Source organism: Phalacrocorax carbo, chromosome 10 (assembly GCF_963921805.1).
Source record: "Phalacrocorax carbo chromosome 10, bPhaCar2.1, whole genome shotgun sequence".
NCBI lineage: Eukaryota > Metazoa > Chordata > Aves > Suliformes > Phalacrocoracidae > Phalacrocorax > Phalacrocorax carbo.
Window position 1 is genome coordinate 8,235,608 of NC_087522.1, and position 13,663 is coordinate 8,249,270.

Consider the following 13,663-nt stretch of genomic DNA (forward strand, 5'->3'; position numbering starts at 1 on the left):
TAGCTTCGCATGCTCTGCCAGGTGCACAAGAAGCCGGGACAGGAGGGGGCACAGCCAAGAGAGCAGATTCAAACTGACCAAAGGGATATTCCATATCATGTAACATCATGCCCAGTATGTGACCTGGGAGGGGCTGGCCGGGGGAGGGAGGCAGCAATCGCAGCTCAGTGACGGGCAGTGTCAGTCGGTGGGTGGTGAGCGGTTGTATCGTTTGTGTTTTTGTGGGGTTTTTTTCTTTTTTTTTTTTCCTTTCCCTTCCTTTTCCATTTTATTATATTAACATTACTGTCATTTTTATCATAATTAGTATTATTATTTTATTGTAATTATTAAACTGTGCTTATCTCAGCCCACAAGTTCTTTTCCTCTTCCGATTCTCTTCCCCATCCCACAGGGGTGGGGGGGAGTGAGCGAGCAGCTGCGTGGTGTTTAGCTGCCAGCTGAGGCTGAACCACGACACTGCCCCATAATTTTTGTTAGCAGAAGGAAAAGAAAGGGGACCACACAATGAAGACAAAAATATAGAAGTTAGTATCTTATAAAGTACACTCACCTCCAGTTTTGCAATTCTGCCAAAGCAGAACTTATCTACCAAACCTAGTTAATTCAGGAAGACCAAAAATAGCTTTCCACTGCTAGAGGCAAATTATGTGAGCTGAATCAAACATGGTACCAGGTTTTGACAGGACTACTTCTGCTCACATTAACAGACTAATATTTTAAAGTATCCATTCAGCTGTAGGCACAGTTACAAACCAACACAGCTGTCTATCATCAAATGGTAATTACTTGGAACAATAGATATTTGGAAAGCTTGAAAACCCACTTGTTCAGTATGCCATCTTATTCAGGTGATTTTATTTAAATAAAAAGAAATACAGCAAAGTAAAAATCACACTGCTCCCAAAATAATCAGATGTAATAGTCCAAACCAAATAGTAAGCAATATTCCTCTTAAATACACAGAAATAGCTGAAATCTTTCCAGTTTATAGACACATTTTTAAGAAGTACTACATACGGCTCCTCAAGTCTGTTGTCAAGATGTGCTTAGCAGCAATCAGAAGCTCCTTCCGAAGGTGTGCGGTTTCGGCTGGACAATTGGAGAGCAACTGCAACATTCCTTTTACCATTTGCTGAGAATATTTAGCCACTAACTCCTGTAACAAAAAATAACATGAATACAATTATTATGACATTCTGTTTTAAAGCTTTGCTTTACATTTGCAAAATAACATTCAAATCAAATTTACTCATCTCTCTTTAAGAAGTCTACTTGTAAAAAAAAAAAAACAATAGCCATTCCATAAATGCCTGTGGCAGGGAGAACAGCACCTTTTTCACTTTGCATTCACATGAGAATACCTCTGAAAGGACACCCAAACACAGCCCTATCTCCAGATTTGCTACACAAATACTCTTCTCTGCAATCCCTGATGCACTGCAGTCATGATGGGTATTTGCCTGCAATAAAGTAACTATAGATCTGTTGCAGTAAGAGTAACGAAGTAAGAAAAAATTACCTACCTGGTAAATTCTTATGATGTAGGCCAAAAAAGACAATGTTTTAATTTGAGCAGCAATAAAATCAGCATACAATTCCTTGTTATAAAGTTTATGTTGCCTGAAATTAAATTGAAGAATGGTCATGATTTTGTTCCTCCTCTTTAATGCCTTCATTCAGAAAATTCACAGAAGTTTCAAATTACATCATCTTGTAGTGAGGTTCTTGCTTCGTAAGGGAATAAAATCATAGGAGAGCCCATTTTCAACTAGCTCTCTGCCATTCAAATTCCCAGCATCTTACGCTCTAAGCAGAAACACACAGCCCTGAGGTAGCCATACAACTTTCAACTTTCTGCAGAAAGCCAAGCCAATACATTAGTATCAAACATTTGGCTCCATCCCCCTAACTGGGGAAACTTTTTTCTCCAAGCAAGACTCCCTCCTACAGACTTGTCTGTCCCTCTCAAGCTTCAGCCACTTATTCAGATCACCCGGGCAGATAGGGAAAGACAGAGACCTTACTCCTGCTGCCCTGCTCAGCACCACTTTTGCTGCTCCTTAGAAAAATCTCTCTCTGAAGCAGGAAGCAGCACCTGTACCTGTAGCATCACAAGGCTTCACCTAAGCTATACCTTGGAAGAGCAAAAAAATGTATCACTGGTGATACAGTAAAGATTAAACAGCAAGTGTCATAGCTAACATGGTCTCCATCACATACTCCCTGTGGTAATACGAATTTGTCAGAAACTCTACTTAAAAAAAATACCTTATCAAATAATAAATTTGGATCTATTGCACAACTACAGATTTTATCAGTGGCATGTAATGGAAATATTCAGATTTGCCAAAAACTTCACTTAAACTTTGACAATTTTAAGTCAAATAATCACTGCTACTAGTGAGATTAAAAGCAGTAAGACTAGAAACAAAAAGGAAAAAAAAGACAGGATATAAGACAAAAATATTTGGGGTGATACTGAATAGGTTTAAGTAGTGTATCCCCATGTCATCAAAATATTAAAATGCTCTTACCTTGCTTGAGCAGAAACCTGTATTATAATAGTGTTCATAATCAAGGGCACAAATTCAGCTACTACATTATGAATATTCAGCTTGTAGAGCTAAAAAAAAAAAGTATTATTAGAGAAATTTACAAGTTACACTTGCAGTCAAGTTATCTGAGAGCTAATCAGAAAAAATGAAGAAATCTCAGCAGCTTATTTTTAGACCATATTTTAATCTCAAAAATGTATTACATTCATTTTTACTAATATGTTAGCAAGCAGAAGTTACACAAGCCATTCAGTTATAAGAAGTATTTACATGCAAAATACTGGAGTACACTAACCTGATACATAAGAACAACAATAATAGGTAGCTCAGCCAAAACCTTTAGAGATAAAGATCCTCTGGGAATTATAGAATGCTGGAAGAAAGAACACGTTTTATAAACAGTTTAATTATTAATTCAAAAACGTATTTGAAAAACATTTTTAAAGATACTGCTCTTTTTAATAGCACTATATTCAGAGAGAATAATATTTTAAAAGCACAAAACCATCTAGTATTATATTAAATAAAGATCCTTAATTACCACTGCATAGAAAATGTCTGAAAAGTTTCAATCAGATTCTACAAATAAATCTCGATACATTAAACAAGCAAAAAGAAAGCCTGTTACCTTTACCTGCCCTTACCATTTGGAGTATTATGATACAGACAGTCTCGTAGTTAAAGAGCAGTTAGAATACTCACTGTTCTCGTTTCACTATCATCCCGCTCAGGGTTTACTTTCACCACAATCGTTGTAATCATGCCAACCATTTCAGGAGTAGGAACAGTGTTCTCTGGAATCACCTGAGGATTCTCAAAATACCGATTCTACAAGCAAAGAGTAGAATAAAAATACAATAATGCTAGTAATAGTCAAAAGGCTATTCATCTCAGTAGAATTCCTCCATGTAATTTTTCTCCACAACTTATTGCACATGGTTTTTTATTCTCTGCACACGAGGTTTACAATGCAGTATCTACCAGGACTACACACGTATCTACAATCTTTCACTCCCACTACAGCAAAAAGCAGAAAAGCATCCCCAACCAAGGTGGTTCTTTTGCTACAGAAGAACATCCAAACAATACTCTGCATCAGTGAGGAAGAGCAGGCAATGGCCTCTACAGAGGTCAAACACACTGAAGAACTTTTATCTGCTGGAAAGTACATCACCTTACCCTTCCCTCTTATACACTTATACAAGTTTACCTCAGTCTTCTCATGCTAGAAACGGAAGGTTTTCTAATTCAAAGTTTAAATTTCCCCATTTTTAGACTTTTTTTGTTCCATATTTTTATTAAAAATATATTTACTTTGTATCACTACGAAAAAAGTAATTATGTTAATATATTTTAGAGAGAAATAAAAAGCTTACCACTACTTTTGGAAGTTCCTTGTAAATCTGTTTCACAAAGTCCAAAAAATGATGGATCTAGGAAGGAAGAAGTTGGTTTACCATAAAGAAAAAAAAATTTTACAATTTTAGAACCTCTGTATTGACAGTACAATTACACAAAATCTTTAGTCACCCCTAGAGTATATTTTTCATGATATTGAAAAAGAATCTGAAAGCATTCTATTTCCTTCTGTTCTGCCAAAATTAATTCAAATTGCACTTGGAAAGAATCCAATTTACCTATCATCTCAACATAGTTCCAATACAGTGTTATTAGAAATAATTACTATAAACCAACTAAGCCTTCCTAGGAGAAAATCAAGGGCGGAAGCAACAGAATAAAAATGCAAACTTTCAAATACTCCTTCATGAGTCACAGGAGAGAAGCAAGGCGTGGGGGGAAAGACAATCATGATATTCCTTTTCCAGGATTTTCCCTTCACTGGCTAAAAAGGCACCAATTCTCTTCCTTCTGCGGGAATTTTATTCCTCAGTCTAATCCTATTGCCCATAAACATTTAAAGAAAAAACAATTAGGCTTTAGCAGTTTGTTTTTGCCCAGGGGTGCTAGCACAACACAATCCTCTTTTAACAATTACTTCAAGGTAAAAAAAAAAAATTAAATATACAGTTACCACAACAGGTCAGCTAACATAAGGACAGCAGGAAAAAACAAGGAAATCAACGCACTTGAACGAAATAACAATTCTGAAGAGCATGGCAGTGATGCCTATGCCATATGACAACATCTATGACTTACTTCTTGCGTGATTGCTGGTCGGAACTGTTTGTGCAATTCAATAATTATTCTTAAGCAAATAAGTACATTTTCTTCATTCTCCGTCTGCAAAAAAAGAGAATCTTTAGTGAGCCTACTGCTACATTGCTTCAGCTGCTCCATAAGTACCTCAAAACCCTATAAAATTGTACTCATCTCAGCAACCTACAAGTGCTCCATTAATTCGAATTTGCATGAGCAAGAGATTTCTTTTGATATAACTTTACCTTGCAGCCTTAGAGTATGGATAAAATTTAATTCACCTCTACTGGAACAAAAGCAGAAGTTTCAACCCCTCCATACCACCAGCCCTCTTTCTAATGCCCTGCAGACAGACACAAGCAGGAGCTATTCACACAGTGAGACACCTCCACATAGAGCAAGTTATCTTCTGTGGTCTTAAATGACAGTGTATTCAATTCCAAGAAACAAAACAAAATCTCTGGAATAAGGTATCTGTACTTTTATAAGCCAAAAAAGTGTTCATGAATGGAGTCTTATCTAGCATGAGAACAGTTCCTTGCATTTATAAAATCCAAGCTTCTAAAGGGCAGAAGACAACATGCAGAAAACCTGTAAGCAGAAAGATATCACACTGGAGAAGCCTAAACAGAATGCCCTTCCACTCTTGTTCCAGAAGCACAGCTATTTAAAACCTTACCCCCAGCAATTTTTGGAGATAAAGAAAGAAGAAGAAAATCCTTCCAAAACTTTGAAACCGTTTTAAAGAGGGGAAAAAAATACCTCTAGAAATCTAAACATCACAGACAGGATATTTTTGGTATGAAGACGAAGATGTTCATTTGTTGGTATTCTGTGAATTATTTCAAGCACTAGCTTTCGGAGTTGCTGTAACAAAAAAAAAAAAAAAAGAAGAAAAAGGAATAAAATAAAGACACGATAAAACTTTTTGAAAGCCCACAAAAACAGTTGGTTGCAACACCTTATCAGTTTAATACTTCTGCATGCTTAAAAAGAAAAAAAACATTTTACTTCATGCAGACATATGCTTATATACAACCACGTAATGCTTCCTATACCCACAAGGCAAATTTAACAAATTTACAGCTGAAAAATGCAAGTTATCAGATTTTTTTTTTTAAGGAACTCAATTTTAAGAATTTAATGACATAGATTCAACTTTTCCCTTTCATTCCACAGTAGAGTCAGTAACTTGTAAAGATGTGTCACTTTTCAGTGAGAAAGCCAATTAGGTGCAACAGAATTTTTTTTCCTCATTTTTCATAGAGGCACAGATTTGCAAAGCTTCTGAGTAACTTATTTAGAAACTGAAATTTTTCAATTTCTCTCCAAATAACAGATCTATTTTTAACAATAAAGTCCATATGTAAATAAATTCATTAGGTTAATCAAGTACTTCACTGAACGAGTAGTCTGCTGCACACATTGCAAGAACAGTGAGATGCTCCACACAGTTTACCTGTGCTGGTTTCTCCTGCAGAAACTGTACTTCTCCATCCTGTAGAAAGGTAAGAAACCGAGGGATGATGTGTTCCAGAAACGTAGAATATTGAGGGGATGATGTCACATTCTAATTAAAAACAAAAAAGAAAAAAAAAAAATGGGGAGACAGATACGATAGACGTTACACAGATAAAAGTTATATTCTAAGCCACTATTAAACATTGTGACTTTCTGACTTTTTAATATTCAGTGATTACACATCTGCTGACACACTACAGAGCACCACTAGTGAAACAAATGTAAGTGAATATAAATTGATCTCTTTCTTCCAATCCCAGAACATAATATGATCTTTTTTCTATTTTAACACTGTCAACTCACCTAGAAAATAAAATTGGCAAAACATACAGCTATTTTAAATGGGAAAAAAAAAACCCCAACACTGTAGATGTTCTTGAACAAACAAGATTGGCCAGCATACTCATATTTCATTGTCCTAGGATTCCCAACATTTTTCAGCCACTATTTAATTGAGGTTTTAGTTATTTCTGCAAACATGTGTACATGCATACATCACCTAAACTGAGCATTACTTTCCACTGTGAAAACAATCCTGCACTACTGGCCACTTGTGAAGCCAGAAGGAATATTAGATAAGCAAGCTTCCTCCATCTAAAACTGCTGCATCAGCCTAAACAAAACACACACACAAAAAAAAAAAATCTAACTTGGCCACTGTGAGGTTTATTTGGAAACTCAGCTGAGGTTTATGTGTGTGCTGTTAGGCAATTCTTTGAAGTATCTGAGAGACAGAAGCTAATGTACCTACAAAGGTACAGATAAGAATGCAGCATTCTTTTGAAATATCTATATAGGTATTGCAGGGGCCTATTCACATTATTCCTTAAATAACACACAAGTTATATAAAGGACCCCCTTTTATAGCTTTCCACTACTATTCTCTACTTTGCAGTAAGATTTCAAAACACTCAACCATAAATCATGTTACACTAGGCACCATGCAAACAGTTTTATTTTTATCTCAAGGGCTTTCAAGAAAGCAGACATATCACAACAAGGGCACAAGACTATTTTTAATGCACATACTGGTTTTGGCTGGGGTAGAGTTAATGTTCTTCATAGTAGTAGCTAGTAAGGGGCTATGTTTTGGATTTGTGCTGATAACACAGGAATGTTTTCCTTACTGCAGAGCGGGGCTTACAGAGAGTCAAGGCCTTTTCTGCTCCTCACCCCACCACACCAGCGAGTGGGCTGGGAGTGCACAAGGAGTTGGGCAGGGGCATAGCCAGAACAGCTGACCCCAACTGACCCAAGAGATATCCCACACCATACAACATCATGCTCAGTGTATAAAGCTGCAGAAAGAAGGAGGAAGGGTGATGCCGTTTGTCTTCCCAAGTAACCATTATGCTTGATGGAGCCCTGCTTTCCTGGAGATGGCTGAACACCTGCCTGCTGACCAGAAGCAGTGAATTAATTCCTCGTTTTGCTTTGCTTGTGTGTGTGGCTTTTGCTTTACTTATTAAACTGTCTTTATCTCAACCCATGAGTTTTTTCACTTTTTACTCTTCTGATTCTCTCCCTCATCCAATGCAGGGCAGTGAGCAAGCAGCTGGGTGGGCTTAGTTGCTGGCTGGGGCTAAACCACAACAATGCAAGACAGGATATTATCAACAGTAGATTAGCCCACATCTTCTCTTCACCTCAGAGGTCTTCGAAAGAAAGTGTGTTTGTATCTTGTCCTCTTCCACCTCCCCTATAGACTTTCCAATTTTGAAAGACTCCCAACCTCCCCAACTCTGCCATGAGAATGGTCCTACTTTGGAGGAAGAAAGGAAGGAAAGTTTCCAACAAGAAATGAAACAGCTATTGCCACATTCTTGGAAAGTGGCTCACAAATCCATTCAAGGAAAAGTATATCCTCATAAAGCCAGCTTAAATGTCTGAATATGGCTTCCCAGTATCTTTGCTAGGCAAACTTCAGAAAATTAGCAGCACCCTTAATACCTCTGAGCTTTCTGAACCACACAAGAAACTAAAACCCCAACTACTTTAACAAAATTCAGAATTAAGCTGCTGGCACAGCAATGGAGATTGTGCAATGGCACACAGCACAACAGAGATTGATTCTGGAAGCTCTTTCTCTTCCAAACAGAGACTGGAAAGACAATGAATACACTCCTCTCTCCCCATTTGGAGTACAGAATCTCTATGAAGAAATGGAGAAGGAAAAAATTCCCCCTCAAACAAATAATTTCTGAGAAACAACATTCAAAACTATCAAATGGTTCCATCCAGAAATTAGTTTAGAAGAATAATACCCTCTGCTAACCCAGAGGAACACCCTAACAACTAGCCCAACAGCTAGCACTATCAAGTGGATAACATTAGAGTGAAGTACCTCAGTTTTAAACCTCACTTCAACAAGTCCTCCATAATCATCGATCCACATTCAGTTCTACCCCTATATTGGGTTTCCACGGCAAGGTTTTGGTAGCAGGGGGCTACAGGGGTGGCTTCTGTAAGAAAGTGCTAGAGGCTTCTCCTATGTCCAATACAGCAAGTTCCAGCCAGCTCCAAGACAGACCCACCACTGGCCAAGGTCAAGCCCTTCAGCAATGGTGGTAGCACCTCTGGGATAACATATTTAAGAAGGGGGAAAAAAAACATACACAACAGCAACTGCAACTGAGTAGAGGAGTGAGAATATGTGAGAGAAACAACCCTGCACACACCAAGGTCAGTGAAGGAGGGGAGGCAGTACTCCAGGTGCTGGAGCAGAGATTCCCCTGCAGCCCATGGTAAAGACCATGGTGAGGCAGGTTGTGCCCCTGCAGCCCATGGAGGTTAACGATGGAGCAGATATCCACCTGCAGCCTGTGCAGGAGCCCATGACAGAGCAGGTGGATGCCTGAAGGAGGCTGTGACTCCTTGGGAAGCCCATGGAAAGCTTCTGGCAGGACCTGTGGACCCATGGAGACAGAGGAGCCCACACTGGAGCAGGTTTGCTGGCAGGACTTGTGACCCCGCAGGGGGCCCACGCTAGAGCAGTCTGTTCCTGAAGGACTGCACCCGGTGCGGGGGACCCACGCAGGAGCAGTTCAGGAAGAACTGCAGCCTGTGGGAAGGACATTGGAGAAGTTCATAGAGAACTGTCTCCCGTGGAAGGGACCCCAAACTGGAGCAGCAGAAGACTGTGAGGAGTCCTCCCCCTGGGGAGGAAGGAACGACAGAGATAACGTGAGGTGAACTGACCACAACCCCCACTCCCCGTCCCCTTGCACCGCTGGAGGGGAGGAGGTAGAGAAAATCAGGAGTAAAGCTTAGCCTGGGAAGAAGGGAAGGTGTTTCAAGATTTAGTTTTTATTTTCTCATTACCTTACTCTGATTTGATTGGTAATAAATTAAAATAATTTCCCCAATTCAAGTCTGTTTTGCCTGTGATGGCAATCAGTGAGTGATCTCTCCCTGTCCATATCTCAACCCTTGAGCCTTTTGTTATATTTTCTCCCCCCTGTCCAGTTGAGGAGGGGAGTGATAGAGCAGCTTTGGTGGGCACCTGGCATCCAGCCAGGGTAAACCCAGCACAACCCCTAACTGGATAGGCATCCAGATCAATAATGCAGCCAACAGAATCTGAATGCTGTAGCTTTCAACAAACAATTAATTAGTGGGGAAAAAAATTTTTTCACTTGAATAAGTGAAAAATAATACCTGCTGAACTTTATAGCTATTGGAATCTGAAGTAGGCAACAGAGAAAAGTTAAAAAGGGACTACGGAAACAGAAGATTAAGAGAAACCATCTAGCATAAAAACATGCAACAATACTGTCCACAATCTCCAAAGGAAAAAAGGAAACTAGAACTGTATTAGTGGTTCCTCTTACTCCCTCAAGTATTTTCTAACACATAGAACAGTACCTCAGCATAAGTCAATTCATTGTCTCTTTAAGCAGGATCATGCTACAGAACCAAGTGAGTTCCAAGAGAAGAAAGCTACTCCATCAATGTTATCAAACAAATACATTATCAAAACAAATATTGAACAAGTCCTTCCCTACTGAAGACAAGAGCAAAGACTATCAACTAAGCCTTCAGATTCTAAACAGATCACTTGGCTAAGCTGTTAAAACTATTCTTTTACTCAGATAACATTGTTTCAGAGATGGCAGGTCACCTTAAACAGGTACAAACCTCCACAAAGGTATTTTTAGAGAGTCACTTATGGTGATATAAAGCTCTGCTCATCCTGTGCACATATAGACGCGGGACAGCCACAGACATCTACTTATTTGCTTACACACACTAAGCAAGGATTAAGCCTTTTAACTTTTTTTTAATTATTATTATTATTAAAGTTACACCAGCTCTAAAATTTATTATTCCATTATGTTACGTTGAACTAAACAAAAATAATTCACTGGACAGGAAATTCCACCAGTAACTCAGAAACAACTAAAATTGGCACAGCTTTCAACATCCAGCACCTGCTGGATGTAACTTTGCATAAGGCTTACTTAAAAATATTCAGAGACATTAAACAAGACTAGAATGTGTATTTATGTTTCCCTATCACGGACTACGCCAGATGACTTCAAACAAACAGGTACAGGCAGAATATGTTACAGTGGTAGCACTTTTTGGTTTTAATCACAACATGACTAAAACCTAGATACAGAGAGAATTACAGTGGTTCTAAGATCTTGAACTTATTCTACAAAATAACAAGTTCTCTATAATTTCAAAACAAACACATAAAAGCTAAGCGTTCAACTAAAGCATAATTTCTGCTAACACAGGGTTGGTTTAACTTGTGTCTCACTTTTATTCTGCTGCTCATTTAAACTTGATGGTCCATCACTACGCAAAAGATATCACTGGAGCCATCTCCACTCCTGATGTCAGATTCTGCATCTGACAACTCCTCCCTCATTTCTGTACTATGGAAGTACTTAATGGAATCAGACGGACATCTGCTTCATGAGGGCACAATATATACTTGAACTGAATAAAATAAAGCTTTAAATACATAAATTCCATATTATTCAACACAATGGAAGAAAAAGCTATTAATTCACCTTTATTTAAATATTTAATAAATAAAGATCAGAGAACGAAAGAGCTCCCTAACTCCAAACATTTTCATTCTTCAATAACTTGGCTAATTCCTAAATACAAACCTAAAATCATGACTTATATTGTTTGAAGTCATTAAGTCACAAAATACTAATACTAATACTGTAGCCACATAACATCAGAAATCAAAGCAACATATATTAAGCACATGAAAGACTGCCATTTCAGAAAGCTGGGGTTTTTTGGTGGGGTTTGGGGTTTTTTTTATTTACCTCAAAATTCTCACTGACTTCTTGCATCATTTTTAGTTTGGTTTCATCAGCTGAAAATGGAAATCCAAGCAAAAAAATTAAATTTAAAGCTACCTCATGCAGGAAAACATCAGACCCATAGATCAAAGAAGCAATCAGATCTTATCAGTTTAGCTATCACCGCCTAATTATAAGGCACGCAACTCTCTCAAACACCCGTCACACAACTGCACACACACACAGCTCACTCACTTTGGCTCATGCAAGTATTACTCATCACTTTGCTTCTTCAAAAATCAAAACTCAAAATTCAAAGTGAATTGAACACACATTTATCAACTGTCTAAACAATACAATGTTTGTGAAACAGACTATTGAAGAACTGTAACTTTTAGTAGAAAAAAAAGTATCTTACGTGTATTGACATCTGTAAGAGCAGCCACAAACTGAAGGTATTTCTTCATCAAGGTGGTTTGGTCCACCACCGTAGGCCCTTGTGCTGAAACGAATGCCATCTTGGAGGAGGAAGAATTAGCTCTCAGTACATAAAATCAAGACCAAAACACCTACAAAAAATAAAAATATTTGTTAGTGTATATGCCCGGTTAACAGCAGTTACCACATCACCTACATCCATTCTCTGACATATTGAAAACCACAACTGTCACATTTAGTTCGGCTTACGAATATAATGCCGAGTATGTGCAGCACTTAATATCGCAGGAACACGCTTCTACATACAAGTAGCTACTGGTCTCTTCACACCCCAGCATAAACCTTCACACAAGGTGTTTTGTTCCATTTCTCCCAGAAGCAGCAGCAGGGTCAGGGATGCTCCTGGCACCGCACACCCGTTATCTTGTCTTCTGACCCGGCCGGATCCCAAACTTGCAGCTACCCTTGGACGCACCCCTGTACGACTCGGTGCCAGACGTTGTCCCGCCGCCACGAGCTGCCTTTCTCCCTCGTAAATAAACCTGAAATCAAATTCAGCTTGAAAGGCCGGCGACCTCTCTCCGCAACTCGGCGCTTTCCTGTCAGTTCTCCTACACAGCCCGCTTCAGACGGGCCGCCCCTCACGGCCCCCGCCGCCCCCCCGGCAGCTGCGGCTGCCCTCACACCCCACCCACCCGCAGGGCCCCGCGTCCCCCCTACCTTCCCCGCCGCAGGGCTGGCCGCCGCCGGGTCGCTCCCCGCTGCCAGAGCACCATCACGCCGACCCCATCCCCGCCGAGGCGACCACCCTGCGAACACAGGGGCCCGTCAGCAGCGCAGCAAGACTTCCCCCCGTCCCTCGGCCCCCACCACCTCCCGGCCTCAGCCCCAGGCCTCCGAGCGCCGCGCTGGCGGGGCTCCGGCCCCTTCCTCCTCCCCGCCGCGCACCGGTTCCGCCCCACAGGCTAGGCTACGCCGCGCCGGGCCGGGCCTCCCGCCGCTCCGCTTCAGGCCGCGCCCAGGCCTGCGCCCCACCGAGGCGCTACCGCCGCCGGCGCTCCTCGCCCCGCGGCTCACCGGGCTTGGCCAGCCTTGGCCCCCCCGCTCCCTCCTTTGTTGCTCCCCGAGGCCGGCGGCAGCGCATGGGCGCAACGGAAGCGCCCGAGCCCAGTTCCGGCCGCCTCCTCACGCTACCCGCCTCCCGCGCATCTCCCCGGGCGGAGGCGGGCGCTCGGGCCCGCGGCACCGCCCGCTCCTCTCACCGCGCGCCGGCCAGGGGGAGCCGCCGCGCCCGGCCGCCCCCCGCGCCGCCCCGCCCCGCCCCGCCGCCTGAGGCGAGGCCGGCCGCCCCGTCCCGCCCCTCAGCCCCGGGGTCTCCGCTCACGCGGGGGCCGCGGCACCGCTCACAGCGGGCGAGGAGTTACTGTGGACAGGAGCCGCCGCTGCCGGTCCCGCCGCCGGGCCGAGGGACCGGGAGCAAAGCCGGTAGAGGCGGGCTGAGCGGTGCAAAAACAAACAAACAAAAAAATGCAGCCAGGAGTAAGAAGGGGCTTCGAAAAAGTGCTTGAAAAATAACAAAATAAACCCCTGCGTTGCGCTTGTGAGAGTGTGAGAGCCGCTCTTGCAGCTCCCCGCAGAAGCTGCCATTGCACGCCTTGCGCTGCAGACTCCTCACGAAGAGCCGCCAGCCCGGGCGCTGAGCGCCCGGGTAACCGCAGCCCC

At 41.6% G+C, this 13,663-nt stretch overlaps 2 protein-coding genes and 1 non-coding gene across 10 annotated transcripts in view; 1 reads left to right on the top strand and 2 right to left on the bottom strand.

Annotated features, from left to right (window-relative positions):
• Positions 1-13,120, bottom strand: part of TRRAP (transformation/transcription domain associated protein) — a 102,525-nt gene extending 89,405 nt beyond the window's left edge. For 4 of the 8 annotated variants that reach the window (XM_064461697.1, XM_064461695.1, XM_064461696.1 and 1 more), the window contains exons 1-14: positions 13,019-13,120; positions 12,662-12,750; positions 12,417-12,483; positions 11,922-12,072; positions 11,528-11,577; positions 6,175-6,285; positions 5,478-5,582; positions 4,716-4,799; positions 3,935-3,991; positions 3,261-3,386; positions 2,854-2,931; positions 2,538-2,626; positions 1,527-1,623; positions 1,021-1,159 (exon numbers count right to left, since the gene is read on the bottom strand). In XM_064461697.1, coding sequence (XP_064317767.1) covers positions 1,021-1,159; positions 1,527-1,623; positions 2,538-2,626; positions 2,854-2,931; positions 3,261-3,386; positions 3,935-3,991; positions 4,716-4,799; positions 5,478-5,582; positions 6,175-6,285; positions 11,528-11,577; positions 11,922-12,021 — 1,036 coding nt within the window. In that variant the 5' untranslated portion in view covers positions 12,022-12,072; positions 12,417-12,483; positions 12,662-12,750; positions 13,019-13,120. The other 4 variants (XM_064461690.1, XM_064461692.1, XM_064461693.1 and 1 more) reach the window with 4 other exon arrangements.
• On the bottom strand, positions 11,655-11,797 carry LOC135315287 (small nucleolar RNA ZL1). The gene has a single exon (XR_010374726.1). It is a non-coding gene; the product is annotated as a small nucleolar RNA ZL1 (small nucleolar RNA).
• LOC135315225 (basic proline-rich protein-like) lies at positions 12,198-13,509 on the top strand. The gene is made up of 2 exons (XM_064461961.1): positions 12,198-12,204; positions 12,548-13,509. Exons 1-2 carry the CDS (start codon positions 12,198-12,200, stop codon positions 13,507-13,509), a joined length of 969 nt encoding a protein of 322 aa, XP_064318031.1.
• The last annotated feature ends 154 nt before the right edge of the window (positions 13,510-13,663 follow it).